The 21,134-nt window shown below is 39.0% G+C and overlaps 1 protein-coding gene across 1 annotated transcript; it reads right to left on the bottom strand.

Moving 5' to 3' along the window:
• Window positions 1-238: 238 nt before the first annotated feature.
• Window positions 239-1,508, bottom strand: LOC307015296 (dexamethasone-induced Ras-related protein 1-like). Its single transcript, XM_079643814.1, has 2 exons — window positions 1,168-1,508; window positions 239-1,046 (listed from the first exon to the last, which is right to left on the bottom strand). Exons 1-2 carry the CDS (start codon window positions 1,436-1,438, stop codon window positions 523-525), a joined length of 795 nt encoding a protein of 264 aa, XP_079499940.1. The 5' UTR covers window positions 1,439-1,508; the 3' UTR covers window positions 239-522.
• Between the last annotated feature and the right edge of the window lie 19,626 nt (window positions 1,509-21,134).

Here is a 21,134-nt window from a genome sequence, read left to right as displayed (position 1 = left end):
CTTTAGATATATATATTTTATATATTTATCCCATACGTTTGGCACTGTGGAGTATTTTGTGTAACTTCATTGTGCTTTGCTCGAAAGTAAAGAGAAGAGGAAGACAAACTATGAAAGTAAACAGTGATTTTATTTTCTCTTTTATCCAAAAGTTGACATAGACATAATAAATACACATTTGGATTTGTTCTCAATGCAACAAAAATTCAAGTATATCCCAAGTTTAAAAAAAAATGAATATAGCAAAATGTAAACGGTTTTTTTCTCAAGTGCCTTTTTGGCAAGCTGATGTGAGCAGATGTTACAACATTTTCCTAGCATCTACTGCATCACTACATAGGGGACAGGCCTATGAGCGGAGGCACCTGCCCCGTGTGCCTCATCACAGTTTGGATCACATTGCGTCTCTCGACTCGGGCGCTTGAGTCTACAGTATTTGGGTTCATGTCATGTGACCTGTTGAACGGCTCCGCTTCAGCTCTGGAAAGTCTAATAAAGTCTTTTGCGCACACAAATAAAGTGTCAGCATATGATGCAGCCTTTCTCTTTGGTCTGGCTACCTCCTGTGGCTTTCTCCTTTATGTACATCAAGTCACTCTGCACGCTGGGTCTCCGCGCAAACGGCTCCACAATCCCATATGCGTTCCCATCTTTGCACTTCTTATTTTTTAGGGATTTTTTGTGAAGAACTTCGCAGAACTGCACGGAAACTTTGCAGTGGCGACCGGGGCTCATTTCGGTTGGCAGTTTGGCAATGCTAAAGAGAGTTTGAAACATTTGGTCCACGTTGGTGTTCTTCTTTGCTGAGATTTCAAAGTAAGCGCAGTGCTCGTCTCCACCGACCAGCTGCTCGATCTCCTCCTCCTGCACCTCACGGTAAAAGTCTTTGTCACACTTGTTGCCGCAGATCATCACCGGGACGTCCACGTTCTCCTTTGTTTTGTTTCGCAGGCAGGACTTGGTTTCATATATCTGTCGCTTCAGACGCTGCACCTCCTGAAAGGATTCTCTGTTGTCCAGACTGAACACCAAGATGAACACATCACCTGGAAAAACAAATAAGAAGAAATGTTCAATATACAATAATTGTATAATATTTTAATAGCAGCACATTCACTTTGCAAACAGCAACAGGTTATTGGCTTAAAGTTTCAGAGCTCAACTCACCGGTAAGAATTGATAGCCTCCTCATTGCAGGGAAGGGATGATTTCCAGATGTGTCCAAAATGTCCAGCTGGTAAACGTCTCCCCTGATGCTGTAGAGTTTCCTATGAAAGTCCTCAATAGTTGGTGTGTACTGGTCGTCAACTCTCTCGTTCAGAAACCGAGAGATGATGGATGTCTTCCCAACTTTAGTGGAGCCCATAATCACCATCCTGTGGCAATTCTTGGCCGGGATGTCGAACTCATTCTCGGAGATTGATATTTTCTTAATCATGCTTACAGCAGATGCACCCGGAGGTCGATGGTGTAGAAAGTGGTGGTTGTAAATCCTTTCTGTGATGGGAGAGGTTCTAACCTCCCTGTGTCTTAAGCCTGAGGAGAGAAGGCTGGGGATTTATGGGGGAAATTGGCCGCGCCTCCTTCATGCGTCATGCGTCATACTCCAGCTTGGGGAGATGGAACAAGACCCAATATCATAATGTTACTGTGGCAGTTTTTCTGCGTCAGCCCCCTCATTATCAGAAGAAGGTAATGATAGTTTGTTAAAACATTTAGCATTTTGTTGTTAATTATCACAAATTAGGTGCATACGCAATGGCAATAATTTGAATTGATATTTTTAAAATGTAACTGTATTCAAACTTTTCTTTAAAGTGCCTTGTATTGAACCAATGCGTATTTATTCATTGGACACAGACGTATCTCACATTTACATTGTGCATGTCCCTAAACGCTCTTTCTTTTTAGTGTCCCCACATAAGCAAAGGAAATGAAGCAGCCTTAAAATCGCATAACTGAAAGCTCATTTATGATATTCAGCAGCCTCACTACAAATGCACCTTGAGATGTTACTGTATTTTAAACATATGCTATCATTATTGTTATTATTATTAAATGTACTCAGGTTTTAAATGTTTATCTATTTGCTTCAATGAAAGGCGCTAAGCAGATAACTAAATAAAGTAAATAAGGTTATACTGTTACCATTTCAATGTCACTGGATCAGCTTAAAGTCTTATAGTTTACAATGTGCAAGTTAATTTCATTTTCCTTGGATTCATGGTCAAACATGAAATGTTAGTAATATTTATTTTAGAATGATTGGCAATAAAATAGTATTAAAAACAGTTACAAAAATAAACCATTAAAAAAATACCAAACAAACCAATCAGCCTATAACAACTTTCACATGTGATAAGATTGAAAACAATGTCCAATTAAGATAAATAAAATGGCATGAAATTATTTTAAAAAGAAAACTACATAAAGAACACAATCAGATCATCCTAAATGCAAGTAGGAATATGTAATCGATAAGTCTTAATGAGATGGAGGAACTGCTGGATGGACTGTTGCCTGGAAGGCATCGAATCCCATTGGTATTGACTTTCTCCTAAGTGTTAATCAAAGTATCCCACCACCGGCCTAAAGATAGAGCCCGCTGTTTCTGAGTCAAACTGTGCTCATCGACTTTGCCACCTTAACTACTTGTCACCTTTTACTTATCTTCTCACCTGCAAATCAGTGTAGAGAGGGAACACGACTCCTAAATGGAAAGTGTGTGACTCATGTTTTACTAATGCAGCATCTGTAATACTTATTCTAAGCAATCTGGTCTTCTTCATTTATTATTTCTGTAACTTTTTATCATTCATCAAAACCACACAATTATTGACTATTTGGGAATAGCTATTATGATCATAAATTATGAAATATTATTCTTTGGATATTTTTCCCAATCAATGTTATCTATATTTTCTTATTTAATGGCCATTTTTGACAGCAGTTGCTATTGCTATCATCAAGATTAGCTGAGTTTACAATCTTGCAGTATCACTGGATTATGTAAATTTACACAGTTTAGAAGGTTTCCATTTGAATAATTAATTACTCCCTTTCTAATATTTCACACAATATCAACAACTGTTCTAAGAAAGACGTGTATTAATAAGTCTTGGTATTCACCTTGATTTTGAAACCTAAAACATGCCAACAATAATGACCTTTATGTCCCTCTGTGAGGCATTGAGGATGAAATCAGAGAGGTGTACTTAAGCCTGCTTGTTCCATGCTTGAGCGACAGGTTTGTGTAACCAGGTCGGAGGGAACCAGCGCTTCACCCTTCACTATTGCTCAGTAATTAAGCCGGTATGTTCCCACCGATGCTTTTCACAGAACATGTGCATGAAGGCTTGTTCAGCGAGGCACTGCCATCCTGCACAAATACACAAAGGAGGGAATATCATGTCTCACCCACAGGGATCTTTATTTATCTCTGCAAAGCAGTACTAGTAAAGCAACTCTGTATGTTATGCCCGGAGATTATTCAATTAATACTTTTGAAAATAGCATAAAATCACAAACACACTAGTCTGGGTGTTCACCTGCAAACCAGAACGCATAAACATACAATACAGTTTGTGCCTTTTTTAGGTACAACCCATTTGTCTGTGTGCATCCTGACTCCTGTCTGCAGTGTTGACATGTTTTTGTGTCCCAGCCTCTTTGCAGCTTGTTCTGTTGGACCTTTGCATGCAATGTCCTGGCAACGCGGCCCTCAAGTAGAGTAACCACACCAGCTGCCGCACACTCAGGCCACGGCCAATCATACATATTAGCCTCATTTCCTTCTCAGCCGTGTTTGCCTTCATCAATTAGTAAAGAGGACAAAGAAGTCTGGAAAAGACTTTGAGGACCCATTGCTTCACAGCTGAAGGAAATCATATTTCTTTTTTATCTGGTGAAGTGATTTAACCAGTATAGACACTAAGCCATGTTTTATTGGGAAGTAACCAATCTTGTTAAAGGAATAAGACCATGGATTGTGCCCTTTTTCCATAAGACCATGGATTGTGCCCTTTTTTTTTGCCTGTGAAAAATTCCAAGGCCAAAGGCTCAGCTGTGGTAGACTGGAGAAGCAAACTGAGATGCAAAGATTATTTTATAGTGTTTGGGGTTCACCTTAAAACAAAAACAGCCAAAGAAAAACAACGACTGACCAATTTCATGAACAGCAGTGACATTCACATGTTAGAAACGTGATTACAAATATGGTAGAGTTGTTATTATTGTGGCATCAACCCCCGTTCCGTATGATAGTGTATCACACATGAACAGCCCCGTGCGGGTATACATGCTTGACGCTTAATCATATAGTGAGAAGTCTAATTTATGAGAGTGTTTGTAATCGTGTTTGCCTGTGCATATTAGGTGTGTCTGTGTGATTGTGTTTGAGTGAGCTGGAGGAGAAAACGTAGAGATGATCCATATTGATGTCTATAGTTGGATTTCTGGGGTTCTTTTCGGCTCAAGTCACAGAGGTAATGTGGACCTATATGTCATTGTTTTTTCACCAATGTGTACAGCAAGGTCAATGTAGTCTAGGTTCACTCGTTTTCCAGAATATTTTTTAAACCACATGAACAGATTATTTGACTGTGAGACAGCAAAAAGTCTATATTGTCCCAAAATGTATACCAGCTATCATAATTTCATTTCATTGTTCATAGACTATTGGTTCACATGATTCATATATTTGTATACACAACATAGACAAGTTCAAATAGTTGTATATTTGTTTTTATTTCATTGAGATCTTCTACAGACAATTTGATGACATTTTGCCTTTTGATGGCCCAACATGTCAGAGACCATACCATGTATCAGTTTGTGAGCTGTAAGGCAGGTTTATACCTAGATGCAGATTTATTTTTAAACATTTTTATTTGTAATAGTATATGGCAACAAATTAGCTGATCCATCCCACCATTTTTCCAGGTGCATTTGCAAAAATCAAATATAGTCTTCCCTTGATTCAGCACAGGTGTGGTTCCAGACACATTACATCAGATGCAGAGGTAATGCTTACGGTGGCTTTTTCTCAAAACCATTATTCAAAATTAGGAACTAAGAAGTTTGTGCTCCCTGAGAACATTAAAGTTACATGCAATGTGCAGTGTTCTTAATTGGAAAACCAAGATGCAACTTAGTCATCTTTGGACCATTTATGCATTGATGATATACCTGGCCTGTGTCTAGTGATTTTTGGAACCTTCGAGAAAAGATTATTTTTCGAAGTTAAATTATTTTTATAACCATTATTGGATCATATGCTTAATAAATATTTTTTCTTTGTGCGGAATCCCTACTGTTCAGATACATTTTCAGACATAAAGTCTGCCCCTGCGGACCAGTGCGGAGAGATCAGACTTAATTTATTCACTCTTCCGGGGCCGTCTGATCTTGTGTTTTTGGGGGAGGGGAGGGGTCTTTTCTGTGTTTTCATGGCGTGAGACTAGGGGCTGTTGCGTGTCAGGCCGGGCCATAGTGCAGAGAAACTGTTGAATGAAGTATGGGCTGGCGGTTTCCAACACAAAGGCTTCATGTTTCAGAGCCAATCAAAGCTCTGCTCTGAGTTTAGCTTTGGTTTGCACACCACCTGTATATGTTGATAAATCAGCAATCTTTCATCTGTGTTATTATCAGTGACATGCAACCTCATGTTGTACTCCCTGCATGACGTACAACATGTGAAGCAAAACATACTGTAACTCTGTATGTAAGGCAGCCATGCACAAGTAGTGCAACACTTTTTAGTATTTCATTTTCCTGATCTGTTTGTACGCTGTGCACTCATTTCATCTCACTTTGAGGAAAATAGGCGGAGAAAATTATCATGTCTGAACTGTTAAGTGTAATTATCTTTTAGAGAGATGAAGGCGGTGAAACTCTGAGGACAGAACAGATTGTATGAACTATTAGCAGTGTACTTTCAGATTTTCCAAACATTTGTGTGAGTTATCAGAAATGATTTGTCATAAGTGGATAACTCTGGTAGTTCAGAGGGTTCTTTTCTTTGTATGACCTGCCTGACCTGCGATTCTTCTAAACAGGTGGTTATTTCGTTAATGGATTGAAGAGCAGTGAATGCACAGAAAAACAGGTCAGGTAAAACGGAGCGGTAGACCTGAACTCACCTCACGAAGTTGGAGGGAGGTCATTCAGATCAATATACATGCTGGCCCCTTGAAAGAAACAGCAGGACAGGCTTTTCCCCAACACTGTCATCAGCATCCAACACAGAGAAAAATCCTATTGAGCTACAGCATGTCAACCTTAAAAGAGAAGTTTGACATTTAAGGTAATATGCCATATCAATTAGATGGAGACACTCTCATGTCTGTACAATAGATATGAAGCTACAGCCAGGAGTCTGCAATATTAGTTTATCAAATACACAAGAAACCGTTAGAATTCAATTCTTACTCCCAGCAAGTACACCAAGTTGTCTCTTCTTTGTTAAAAACAGACCAGGTAAGGCCTACATTTTCTAGCCATATCTGTGGAAGTGGTGTAGATAACTGACAAAGCATCAAATAGAACAACTTCAGAAACACAGATTCATTTTATATCTCCAGCCTGTTATTCATGTAAAAATATAATTTGTCTCGTTGTGAATCTATGGACAAAGGAGCTTAGTGAAGGGCACTTTTTGGAAAATTGGCCCAAGGTGCATTACTGTTTCCATGAAGCATTCTGCAGACTTGAATCAGAGGTAATGGTCTATTCAAACCTGTAATACTTCACAGCGCAGTGTAGTTGATAAATGTGACTACCACTGAGTGATCTTATAAGTGCTTAACCATAGACGTCAGTGAGCTGCTGACCTTTGCAGCACTGTTTAGGTAACGCTAATAGCTTTGCACAGAAAAATAAAAAGAGAGGGAGGGTGTGAGAGAGGTAGCTAGTCTGTGCAGGATTTATATATTTAATTCCACCTTACACATACACAAACATTTAATATCAAATATGAATTACCACCCTCTATGTAGTTGCATTTTCTCCCACCAACACCCCTTCTCAACCCCTAAATATATATTACATGAACTCCGGACCTATACCTGAGCTGTGCTGTATTAAACTGTGTTTGAAGACTCAAGTATTTTTTAGCTATATGTAGTCTCAAGAAATCTCTGGAGGAATTCAAATTTCATGGTTTGAACTCACTGAAATGACACCTAATTCACACCCACAAAACATGCTCCCTCTAAGGCTGCACCAGCTGACAGCCGTTTTCTAAAGGTTGTGCGTCATGGCGGCATCACAAAGCATCACAGTTTACTGAACACCTTTTTCTGATTAAATCCACTTAAATCCCCCTCAATGTTTCCATTTTAAAGTCATATGAAGAGTTTCAGAGATTCACATTTGATCCCTGTATGACAGAATATCTCTTTGGGTGCAGCCAAACAAGATTTCATAACACAAGTTGAGCCACAGTAAATCATTATGCACACACATGGACAGTATTGCCCATTTCCTCAGTTTTTGTTTTCATCTACGGTGTGTAAACAGCGTCCGTTCTGACTCAGTGTGACGCCAATACAACCACTTGATGGGACGTTTTGCGCTCAGTGGCCGGCACAGAAATTCCTACTGTTCAGCTAATAAGGCACATATACATGTTCTTTTCAAATCATTACACAGGCATTATGCACAGGCATGCTCGCTGCACTGGTGGGCTTCAAGTTGGACACATCCTAGCCCTCCTAATGAAGTGTGTGTGTGTGTGTGTGTGTGTGTGTGTGTGTGTGTGTGTGTGTGTGTGTGTGTGTGTGTGTGTGTGTGTGTGTGTGTGTGTGTGTCAAGTGTTTGAGTGTATTGATTAAAGTATTTTTATTCTTATTTTATTTAAATGACCAATCTGTTAATCTGTTTTAGCAACATGAAAACAGCTTGAAAAACCGCACCAGAAATATAAAATACTTATGGATTGTGAAAGCTTAACAGTTAAGATGTTAACAAATTCATCTTACAAGATAACTGGAAAAGAAGATCCATATCAAAATCATAATGTATAAACCAGTAAGTACGTTAGCCCTGTCAATCTGGTAGCAGAGGCTTTTGTGCTTCATATGAAGATATTTTCTTCATTGGCTGATATGGAATATGGATCACGGTTAGAGTTCTAAAATATAAGATCACATAAAAAAGAGAACATTATCATTCTCTGTGTTTTGTTAACCCTTTTACCTAGCATGTATACAGATCCAAATAATATTTTATAAATACAAAAAATTATAATAAAAGTACAAATTATTACATTTATTAGTAATATCATTTTACACAGAATATGAAAGTTAAAGTGGACCTATCATGCTATATTTGAAATATATATTGTAGGGCCATAGCTATATAAAACATGTCTGTGAAGTTTTTTTTCAAAATACCAAACAGATCATGCATTTTAGCCATGCCTCATTTCGCTCTATTTGCTCTATTCCAGCCCTGTTTTTGCAAGGGCTGATTCTGTGAGGTACCTTTAATGCAAATGACCACGCACCCCTGCAGGAGAGGGGAACGTGCTCTGAGATCAGCTGCTGGGCTTCTCAGAAGAGGGGGAGGAAAAGAGAGGCTCCGTCCTCTGTGTATTATTCTTATATGATTATATAGAGTCGTTATTCATTTGTTTTAAAGCTCAATGAAACAAAGAAGACCTTTGACCGGCACTTTTCTAATTTTGTCCGGAAGATTTAAACTTTAACGGACATGTTGACCGGCGGAAAAACAAATCTAACTGAAACTCTGCCGCACGGTCCCCTCGTCCCTTGGAAGAGGCGGAGAGGTGGGTGTTTTTCATCTGCTGGTGGACTACCGGAGAGATTTACAGCAGGAGCAAACGCTTGCCTCGGGGAGGGAGAAAAAAAGAGCCAGAGCGTCCACAGCGGAGAATAAACAGAAGGGTAACCATGGCAACCATGCACGGGAAGTCTTCTTCGCTGCTTTTGTGGCAGGACTACAACGCCACTTACAGGCCTGGCATATGTACTACAGCGTCTCCAGCGCTTTCGAGCGGTCTCGTGTGAACGGCCACGTCTCGTGAACAACACTATTCCGGGCCAGCCCCGTTTTTAAAAGATTTGGGTACGGACGAAAAGAGAGAGGGTTGTATTTTCTGACACTTGGTGAGTTCCCTGACACACCAGGGACACATATTCATGTATAAAGGACGTACAAAAGTGCTTTTTTTATGATAGGTCCACTTTAATTATAATTGTTTATTGAATAGAGGGAGCTGCTGTAAACTCAAGCTTAAAGCAAAACATATTATTTTCTCAAGAAATACAGCATCACACATAACATTTTCAATCTTGAAAACTGTCAGTGACGGCTAGTAGTGATGATGCTAACAGGAAGACCCTGAGCTCTCATTAGATCACAGCGAGAGTTCTCCTCCTGCTGTTCACAGCCCAACTCTTCAGCTTTGTACTTGCCTTTGTACCACCAACAGTGAAAGACCATTGCTTCCTTATTCAATTTTGTCTCAGGCACTGGGTTTCTGCCAAATGTCATTCAATAAATCACATTCATTTTGTGTGACCTACTCTACGTCCCCCTGGTTGCAATGTTTTGTGTGAACAAAGTTATTTCCGTTGGTGGAAATAAAATCTCAATTTAGTAGTTAGTAAGAACACAGAGTAAATAATGGCTAGGATTGAATGTCACCAGCAGCACCAAAATATCTTCTGTTTCCCCTGATCACCTATTCTTATAATCTGCCATTAAACCATGTGCTCCACTTCAGCTTCATGCAAGAGGTCCTAAAAGCTTCCTTCAGTTGGAGCAACCTTCAGATGCCTTATCCTCGGTCTTCTATTTTAAAAAGCAAAATGATTCCAACTTTATGGGCAACAGAGTATGTATTGTGTTTTGGTAAGGTACAGTTCACACGGCACACTGCAAATATATTTTGCCTTAAGCCAAACCTTAATTACTACCTGTGCTGGGCTGTGTAAGTAACATTTTAATATCATCAATGTTCACAAAGGATCTGACGCACATTCAAAAACACAAGAATAAGGAAGTGTTTGATGTCACTGCGAAGGACGGTGAGATGACATGCTGCACTGGAACAAAAACGGCCCGCCTTTTCTGGCTACGTTTACAGTCTTGAGAGGAAAGAGAATATTCTGCTATTTATAGTAAGGAGCTCATGACTTAACTAAGGACAGCTGTGCAGAGAGATTGGATGATGAGGTGAGACATTTCAGACAGTACAGTACAGGTGTAACCCTGAAACATACGGAAACAAACTAAGATAGCATTTATTTTTGAACGAATCAGGAGAAAGAGCTTGTGATTATACCCTGTCCTCTATGACGCACCAAATAATGTTTTTTTATTCCAAATTAAAATGATTGTTGTTAACTGGAGTCATTCCGCTGTTGCAACCATGATTTAAAAATGTACAGTGAATTAAGACAGACAAGCAGAGATTGATCACTAAGAGGGCTGGGTGGAGTGCCAGGACATTGTGTCCTGTGTCTCATTTGAAAATGTATCGGAATGTTCTGTTGTGGAAAATCATCAGATTTGTTCTTTATTTCTTTACTTTCTTTATTCAGAAACAGTTCACAGATTCTAAAAATCACATGCTGTTTCCGTGAAAAGATCTGTCTGTCAGGGGGAGTTCAGCTAAAACATCTTAATGGTTTTGATTGCACATAAAAACACCCAAATTATAAAAGAACTTTCAACCTTTCATTTTTCCTGGAGAAACTGTCTCCAGGAAAAATGGCTGGGTAGATAAGTGAATGTAATGAGAGGATTTCATTTAGTTTGGTGCGGGAAACTTGTGAAACGCTGCTAGTTTCACCTACTGGTAATTTACCCCAAATACGTTGTTAGACTTTTAGTAAATTAAATATAAGAAGGCATAAGCTTAAAGATAAGAGGACAAAGTCGTCTTTGCCTGTCTCTCTACCCTTCTGCTTGAAACCATTTCGTTCAGTATGCTGATTAATTAAAGGACAACTTGATGTGGACAGCACACATATATTTAAAGAGAGAGGGATTGCAGTGACAATATGAATACATTACTTAGCAGTTTGGAGTCAAAAGGTCTACGTGAAAAGGACCAGAATAGAATTTCCACTCATGTAGCTAAATGTGGCAGGCGGTAATGTGTGTAGCTCTCAGACACCATGTGACAAGTCAAGAGGACACAAGACCATGCCCTCCAATCTGTGTGTGACCACCTCCTAGGAACTCTCCGCCAGTCATTACCAACAGCAGGAGCTAAATGACAGACTGGGTCAATACTGGCCAGCCTAGCGACTGCACCAAGCTAATTGTTTATAATGGTCGTAGCAGCATTGTGTTCATTATTAGAGGGCCTGAACCCACCACTCCTCCCGTGAAGAACCTTATGGAGGATGTTCTGAAATGTGAGAATGGACATCAAGATGAACAGGTGGTGCAAACATATTCAGACAACATAGCACATGTACAGATGCACATAAGGATCTGTACGAACCCATGCACATGCAAATACTGAACCTGGATGCACCAACCTGAGCTCCCCCCTGAACCCACGAGCCATCCCAGCCTGCCCTGCGTCATGGCAGCTTTTGTGTTAAGAATATCCATCATACCTTAATTTAGCTAAGCATGTTTATGAAGCCTGATAGTGATCAACTGCCCCGAGTGAAAACCTTGTGCACCCAATGTTTCTCTGATCCCAGGGAACCTGTGTTCTTAAGCCTTGCTAAGTACAAAATGTACTGTATCTCCCTGCACTCTGTTTTTCGAGTATAAAAAAGCTTTGAAAATGAAAAATGAACAGTTACAGGGTTCAATTGATCAACTATTTTAGTTCCCAAAGTCTTTAGGATCCAAGCTAATTTTAAACGTCTTAGGGAACAGGCAACAACAACAAAATGCAGCAAGAAAACAGAAAGAAAGCAATTACAGGAGAAGACCCAGAACCTGTTTTGTGTGCATTTGTGGGAATGAACTGTGTGAAAAGGTTTCTTGACAAGAGATAGACAAAGAGCACAAACAGACAAAGACTACGGAGAGAAGTCAAACTTTATTTGGCTTTGTGGAGTACTGACCTCATGTACAACATAGTCAGTGTTTGAACTTGGTGGTGCATACCTTTGAGGCTGTATTGGACACTGTATTTTCCTAATTATTTGAGGTGTTCAATGACTTTAGAAATAGAAATTGTATTCATTCATCAAACTTCCTGAAGTCAACAGTCTGTGGGAGCACAGGTACAAAATACAGTGTATTGAATGCTGAACAATGTCAGTAGCACTGTACAGCAGGCAGCAACAATTATCAGCTATCACTTTGCATAATCATAGTTATATCCATCTCTTTGCTAAACCTGGATCGTATGGTTAAGAGTGTAGAGTATCTAAAACATAAATAGACAGCAGTTTAAATATACAGTATAAGGCATATAATTGGCCTCTTATAGTCACTCTCCACACTGCTCACCAATGTAATGGTTTAATGACATCTGTTATGTAATCAAGATGGAGAGGAGGTGGCAGGGGTTTCTTTCAGCCTTTCTGTGTTACAGTGACTGAGATATTTTTATGTTACTTAAATGTGCCTAGCGTGGCTATCTTCCTCAAAACTAGCAGGGTCTCGCTTTTATTTTAAATGAAATTTGGAGCTTGGAGCCTTTCAATATCAAAGAAGAGCTGAGTCTTTGATACTTTGTTATTTGGTGACGTGGTGAAAAATAGAATATATAATTACAAGAACACCAACTACTGCTTCATTAAACTAAAATCCATAAAATTAAACTCATTGCAAGCTTGATGAAACCATTTTTGTTTTTGTATTCATCTTGAACAGGTTATAGCAGGCAACTTTGTGTGCCTACTCTACTCGAAGTCAAGCATGCAGAAGATATCAACACGCACTGTACTGCATATTACTCTGTTTATCTCTGTAGCTTAGCTCCCACAGTTATAACAGTTTCTTGCTCTGACCCTGAGTGGCCATTATTTCAAGGGACGGTCTGTACGCTGCTTAGTAGAGAAGGACTAGACATTTAAACATCCATGGTAACTTGCTTTTAACTCCACAACCTGGAGCAAGAGAGTCCTGTCATTGTTAGAGAAGTTCTGCCGCAGAGTTGAATTTGTGTAGCTTTTTTCCCTTAAAAACAAATGCAAATAGTTAGTTTGTCCATCACCTCTAGATAAACACATAGTAGCATTCTGATTTCTCATGCCTCTATCAACAAGACCTTTTTCTAAAAATAAATCAACTCTTTGATGTCACAATGCTCTAGTAAGGTTAATGTTTGGTCAGGCGTAAAAATACTTTGGTAGGTTGAGGGAAATATTGATGGTTGGGTTCAAATGAATATGTAATTGAAGTAAAGGGAACAGTGTTGTCATGGTCACAGATGTAGTTCTGGGGCACGTACTGGAACAAAAGATGCTGTTGTTGTTCTCGGGTGGGATAAACTTGTTTTTGTGTGTCTCTTTGGGTGTTCTTTAGGGACATTCTGCACGAAATACCAAATGTTGCTAAAGCTTCATATCATTGAAACATGCTTGTATCAAATTAAAACTAAAAAATAGCACCAAACTCAACCTGGAAAAAAGTTGTATTGAGTAGCTCTAAGCAAATGTATTTATAACTTATTTATTTTCTGTAAGCGAGACTTGGTATTAATCTAATATGATGTAAAGTATTTCAGAGACCTGCTGATGACTAACTGCTATACAAGGTGCCACTATAGCTAATCACAAGCACACTTTGTTTATTTACATCTGAATTGTGTTTGCCTGTACACTCATGTTCATGTAACTCATGTAAAAAACACAATCAGTCTTTCATCTTCATCCCTTAATGAATGTGTGTGACAAATTAAAAATGTTCTGTATATATACAAGATGTACCATAATAATTAAGAACTTGTGTACATAATTATCTTTAATTATGCACTACACATGCAAAGAAATCTTGTTTTAAGTATCCAAATTACATGCAATGTCATTCCCAACCATAGAATGGGTTTTAATCTTCAGATTACATGAGCATTTAAATCATCATTGTATAATAATTTGGATCTGACAAGATGGTAATATTCCTGCACTATTTGTGGAAATGTGTCATTACAAGTCTGAGCTTTGCTGGAAAATATGACTTTAAAGTCACACAATAGCTAGGATATTTTTTGGACATTGGATTAATCTTGGATTCTGTCTTCAGAGTAATAATGAGGGGACCTTTGAATATAGAGTAAGATTGAAACAACTTTCTATCGCATGTTTCTATCCAGAATTTTTTGTTGGACAAGCACATCAGTATTTTTTTTCGTAATGCGCCGACCATATGTCAGAAAAAGAAAAAATAATGCAGTGCTCTTGTCATCTAGGGTAAGTTTTAGCTTTCACTGATTCTATTTTTTACTCAGCTTGTCCCAAACACTTTGTAAATATTTGCTTTCTGAGATCTAAGGGACGTCGCTGGAAAACATGCAAGAAGCAGACAGCCCTGAACACAGAGTTTCAGCAGCTGGGAGGGGCGGATATCCAAGACGTGCAGTCCCTCAGCACAGCTGGTGACAAGGACACACCTGCCCTCGAATACGTGTCTTTGTTATTGTTGGACCCAGCGACTCATAAAAGCTGCATAGCACATTTAAGTGTTTAATGAAAAAGGACATAGTAGTCGTATGCACATTTCTAATTACAAATGTTACGTGCGCCATGTTTTCCCTTTATGTTCAAAATCTTGAAAAGTGCTGTTAATCTAAGCTGCAACAGCAAGCTGGATTTACTCATATCCTTAAACATGAGCCTTCTATTCCAATAAAATCAGAACATAAGGATTATAAATGTGCTGTATACTGTATCTGTGTGAGTGCTTGCATGTGTCTGTCAAGGTTAAAGACAAATCTGATAAACAAACCTTTTTCTTCATCTTCACAATAAACTGTTTATCCTGATCAATCAGGACAAATTGTTCTCACTCCCTGTCTCATTATTCGGCAAATTATTGTGTATGAAACTCGGAGAGGATGCAGACCCTCGTAATGATTAAAAACAAGAGAAAGCGACATCCCCTTTGTCCTTAACACTCTCTGCTCTTAAGAGCATGTGGAATAAAGCACAACACGAACCAAAGAGAAAAGTGCTGTCTTGCATAAACTAGGCTAACTAACCAAATATTTAAGTGCAGAGGCCATGGCAGTAAAAGCTAAACATTATCCTAGGCGGCGCTTAACACGGCTTGGACTGAAAGAAGAACGTGTGGTGGAAAAGGTTAGTCTGAGGTAACAGCTAGATCTGGTTCGCTTAAACACACACACACACACACACACACACACACACACACACACACACACACACACACACACACACACACACAAACAAACTCCCACACACTGGACAAGCTGTTCTCCCTCCCTGTGTGTGTGCATGCACATTTTTACACCTTGCTGACTCCTGTTTCCAACTGACTTTTCCCCCTTTTTTGCCTCCGAACAGCTGAGCCACACACACAGCACACACATACTGTTCTTGTTTGCAGGTAGCACAGACAGATCCCTTTTTTCCATTATTTAGACAAAAAAGGAAACTGTGACCAGCTCCTGCTTAGGACACCCACCTCCCCAGACTGCACAATCAGATCTCTTTTAACCTATCAGCAATATGAAGGGACAATGTGGTTTTTGCCGTTCTCTTTAGGGAGAGGAAGAGTTTGATTGAACCGAATAGAAAGCCGTACATCTTTGCATGAAAACACGATACTAATCTGTATCAACGTTGGACAAAACATCTAATCCTGTTGGAGTGTAGATGAGTTGGTGGTGGGTGGCATGGCATAGAAAAATATCTCATTTGAAAAAGATACACTCAGTGTTCCATTAACAGCTGGGCTTCATTTTTTTCCATTTTTGTTATAGCTTCTTGTTAGTGTTGCTTCTCTCCTGTAAATCGTAGTTATTTCTTGCCTTCTTTAATGAATACATTTACTACTGTGATCAAAATCTTACCCTTTAAAATACAAAGATCTAAAAGTAGATCTCAAGTTTTTACTTTAAACGTTTCACCTCTCCTTATATCTCTTTATATTAGACCATGTGGGCATGCTTTTATTACACAAAATGTTTTGGCCTCTCTTGCCTTCATCACAACATTGAACATGTTGTGTGAAGTATTCTGATTTCAATGGCTGCACATTGATGTTCATGATGGTCTGTACTTGCATGTGCTTTCCCACGAAAAGGCTGTAAAAGAGATGATCTGATCCTGCTTACAGTAAAAAAATGTGCAGCCAATCCTCATGAAAACTTGGGGAACACACACACACACACACACACACACACACACACACACACACACAGGAAATCAATTACCATAGAATTAGTTGGTTACAAGAAGTGGGGAGTTTTTCTCAAAATCATCAGAACAGACTTATGCAATATGCAAAAACTACAAACTGTTAAAAATGACTGTAAAAAGGTAATACACATTATTTTCCCAACAAGACCAACATTTTTTTTGACAAGAAATGTATATTGCTTCACAGTGAACAGTATAGTCAGACCAAAAGTGTCATAAGGAATTCAGAAAATGTAAAGAAACCGCTTGCTTTATTTGATCCGTTATTTTTAGATCAATGTTCATCTTGTTTAGCTGAGGCCTTTGTTATATGTTCCAGAAATATAGAATGACCATGTGTTGAACATTTAGGAATTGAACTGGAAACTGGGTCATGTTCTTCTTTCAGTTTATTTAGAGAGATCACTTATTCACGGCTATTTTAAACAATATTGGAAATGTACAAGATGTTAAATGTCATTATATTCTATATAACACAAGCAGAATACAGATGTTTCCTTTAACTCACTGACATCCTCATTGCAGGGGAGTCCAAATATTCCCTAAAAGTGAGCCATATACTAGTCTTTGGTGGTGGTGGGCAGAGTTTCATTTCTTTATCTTGGTATTTTTCAGAACTCTCAGTGATGTGACATTCTATAAATTGCATTAATTTAAACACAAGAGCTTTTCTTATGAGTGCATTATCATTGGAGTTCAGATAATTTCTGAGAAACAGCGTTTGTCCAGGACAGTCTGTAATGGACTAAGTCGTTTTTCCAGCCAAGGACTTCTTAATCAGTCCATTGTTTCAGGTCTCGTATTACACTTCTTGAAACATCTTGTGCTGGTGTTCCCAAGAGTGTTGCTGCTGATCATGCTGCTGACATATTATGCTCACAGTTTACCATAATTGACCCTAATCATGGTACAGACTAAAGACAAACTGTCTGTCTTCAAAAATGTCACTTGGGAAAACTACCTTGAGTATTGTTGGAAATGTTTTTTCACTTTGTAATTGAGTATCTCTGTAATTGTTTGTTTGAATATGCTTGTAGACAGCTTGTACTATACGCCATGTTAGATAATTTCATGTTCTGGCAATTGCACATAGTGTTTCAAACTATAAATGACCCATGATGGCTCGATGAAACCTGATTCTGTTTTCTTCAAGTTTGTATCTTCTTGTTCGAATGCACTTATTGTAAGTCACTTTGGATAAAAGTGTCAGCTAAATGCAATGCAATGTAATGTAATGTAATGTAATAGTGGCCCCTACTAATATAGCCACTGAGTTCAAATGTATCTCTGTAGCATTTAGAGCAGGTAGTCATAGTAGTAGCACCTCTAAATCCTTATCACCTGAGGTGGATGAGTATGAAAGCAGACAACAGACCCTGCAACAGGCTGGGTGATCCAGATTATACTCCGAGAGAAACATACTGTCGAGCACATGAAAGCAACGTTGGCACCATCCCGCTGAGCTGCTGACGTCTCCTTCAGTTCTCCAGACGCGTGCTCTGTTCACATCCATTTGAAAACACACTGACTCACAGACACACACTCATTGGTTATTGTTTATCAGGCACACATAGGCATCACACATCTCTGAGATACAGTAGCAACTTGAAAACGAAGTAGATTAATGTTTTAATTTAGGATTTATTTTCAGGAAGAGACATAATATTGAGCTATGGTCTTTTCATTATTGATTATTGGGATGAATGTAAAATCATCAAGTTGTTGGTCCATGTACTCAATGTGGAACTAACATACATAATTTGCTAACAGGCCCCAGAGGCCATGTGGCAAAACTACAACTGCACGTGTGAGATCGGGACCTGCAACCATGCACACATGGCAGTGATCAGAGTCCATTGGCTATTTTTCTATTAGTCGCTGCTCTGCCATATGGCCATTGAGAACATTCCAGTTTGGATTTTGATCTGAGTACACCGCCGGCTAGGGGGCTTCTTGTTTATTCATAAACAAACAGCCCAACTTCTACTTCTTCTTCTTGTTTTATTTCTGTTTCTTAAGCTAATTATAAAACTAAAAGTAGGAGCCAAAGTCCCTTAACTGGCCTCACTTCTATTGCCATCTTACATTTGAAGGGTTTTCACATGAAAGATTTGGTTCAGTAGTCTTGAATAACCCATACAGGCCCGGTTCTACGGGTCGTTATGCACCCTCATTTGAAAAATTAAAAGTGAAAAAAAGTACATATATAATAACAATAATAATAATAGTAGTAATAAGAAGAAGAAGAAGAAGAAGAAGAAGAAGAAGAAGAAGAAGAAGAAGAAGAAGAAGAAGAAGAAGAAGAAGAAGAAGAAGAAGAAGAAGAAGAAGAACAACAACAACAACAACAACAACAACAACAACAACAACAACAACAACAACAACAACAAGAACAACAAGAACAAGAAGAACAAGAAGAAGAACAACAACAACAACAAGAAGATGAAGAAGATAGTTGAAATAAAAATAAATTGTAATTGCGGTTAAATAACATTGTCTGCTGCATTTATTTGGTCAATTTAAACGGTAAGTATTATGTCAGGTGCGCGTGACCTGTGCCGGTGCTTGTTCGTCATCTGCAAGGTTCTTACACAGCAGTCAATGATGGAACTCAGGAAATGGTTAAAACAACCAGCCCTTATCGCCAGCAGTAACACTGCATCTACCACAGCTATTAACAGTTCAGATCATGGGGACATTACTAACGTCCTCCCGCCCGCCTCGCCCACGGAGCAGCCGCAGTTTTCTTTGTTGCCCCAAACACCACCACCCATCGGCGGCCCGCAAGTGCCAGAGGACCTCAGCAAAACAGAGCCTGCCCAGGTATATTTAAAAAAGTACCCAACTCGCCTGTACAGTGGGGTAAGGCACTCATTTTGCAGCTCATGGTTTCAAAACAGAGATTGGCTGGAATATTCATGTAAAAAAGATGCCATCTTCTCCTATGCATGTAGACATTTCGGTTCAAGTAAGTCAGATGCCTTCACCACAACTGGCTACAACAACTGGCGCCATGCTCTTGTACGTGATAAGGGACTGGGAAGGCATGAATCCAGCAAAGAACACATGAAGTCAGTGGCTTTGTGGAAGGAGAGGCGTGCAAGAAGTGAGACTGGTACAGAGGTTCCCACTCTTGTAAATGCAGCACAACTGGAGAAAACAAAAAGTAAATCTGTTTACAGTTCTGTTTCATATGGGTGTTGAGATGTATCCATAGATCTCTTCATTTTGCTCTCAAAGTGCAACAGATTGATGCTTTTAACTTCAATATTTAAAAATAAATCTTCCCGGGGAAGCATGCCGCCGGACCCGCTTAGATGAGGACCCCCCTAGAGGGTGTTAGGTCCACTCCCCACTTATAAAAATAGCACTATACCACTGCACCCTCTCTAATCTCAGATGCACCCTGAGTCATTTTGTTCTGGAACCGGGCCTGAACCCATACATGAGGAACAGAGAGACCCTAGTACCATAGAGAGTGGGCTCTGCTGAGGAGAGCTCATTAGACACCTTGACATAATACATATGTCCTGCCATTGTGGAATAAATGACCTCAATCACACTTACTCTAACAGTGCACCTTCACCTTTGCTCATTAAATATCTTTCAGGCTATTTTTACAGTACGGTGCGTGTAGCAGTGGCTGAACTAAAATGTGAATGCAGCATAGAGGGACTTAATGCACTGCTGATATATTTGTTTAGTTTAAGTTAATGTACATGGCCTTTCAATATTGTTTAACAGTTGAAAATGCATTGTACATCAGATCGACTTAACACCTAAGGACGAATAAAGAAAGAAAGACATAATTATTAGTCATTTTGCAATAGTTTATGTTGCCATATACAAAAGCGTTTTTGAGCACTTTTAAAAGGGCCTGATAAATAAAATGTCTTATTATTATTATTATTATTATTATTATTATAGGACAGTATGGGTTGAGCTTTCTTTTAAAACGACATCATGTGCCCATTAAAGCCATAGTATCCTTGTTTCTATTTATTATGTGACTCTACAGTTAATGTTTTCAGTACCCTAAACAAATATTGATTTGTTGTATTAAATGGTGACTTTGTTTTTTTTTTTTTTTCATAAAATGTTATTCATGCGGTTACCTAGAAGAAGTTGAAGTTGGTTGGACAGAGTAGTCACCATTCCTATTTTATCCAGTCAAGTTTGCAATCTTACCTGTGAGCTTCTGTTACTTGTCTTATATTTCCATTGAGCATAACAGTGGGAATGCTAAGAGGCCAGATTGTTTGCCCTGCCCTCCATTACTCACTTTTATTCCTGCCCCATTAGAGCACACAAATGACTCCCACTGCCCTCGACTGGTCCTTGTTTGCATCTGGCAGAACCCCTTCTTTCAAAACACCTCACCGTGGTTGTTTTGCTGAAGCGTTAAAAGGAAATGTACTGCTCTTCTGCACAGGAAAACATGTAACTTTCCTTCAGGCTTAAATCATTCAAGTGGCTATGCAACTGTTGACTGTGTCTCATTTATAAGAGGGATGTCTTCGGTCTGAGTCCTTTTCAAACTACCAATTAGGCAGCACTTAAACCATTTGAAAAAAATAATATTACTCACATATTGTCTGAGGGTTTGAATTCAATTTATTTTAAATGCACTTAACCCTGATGTATCTCGATTCCCTCATTATACAGGATATTTCTATTTGGGAATATTCTTCTTCTTAACTTCTGCTGGTGTCAGTCAACAGAACAGTGTTGCCACAAACACCGTTAGACATTTTAAGCATTTACTGCAAAAGAGCTCCAGAGAGCTATAAGTATACTCTGATTGTGTTT

This window comes from Notothenia rossii (assembly GCF_949606895.1).
Source record: "Notothenia rossii genome assembly, chromosome: 8".
Taxonomy (NCBI): Eukaryota; Metazoa; Chordata; class Actinopteri; order Perciformes; family Nototheniidae; genus Notothenia; species Notothenia rossii.
This window is presented reverse-complemented; position numbering and strand designations above follow the sequence as displayed.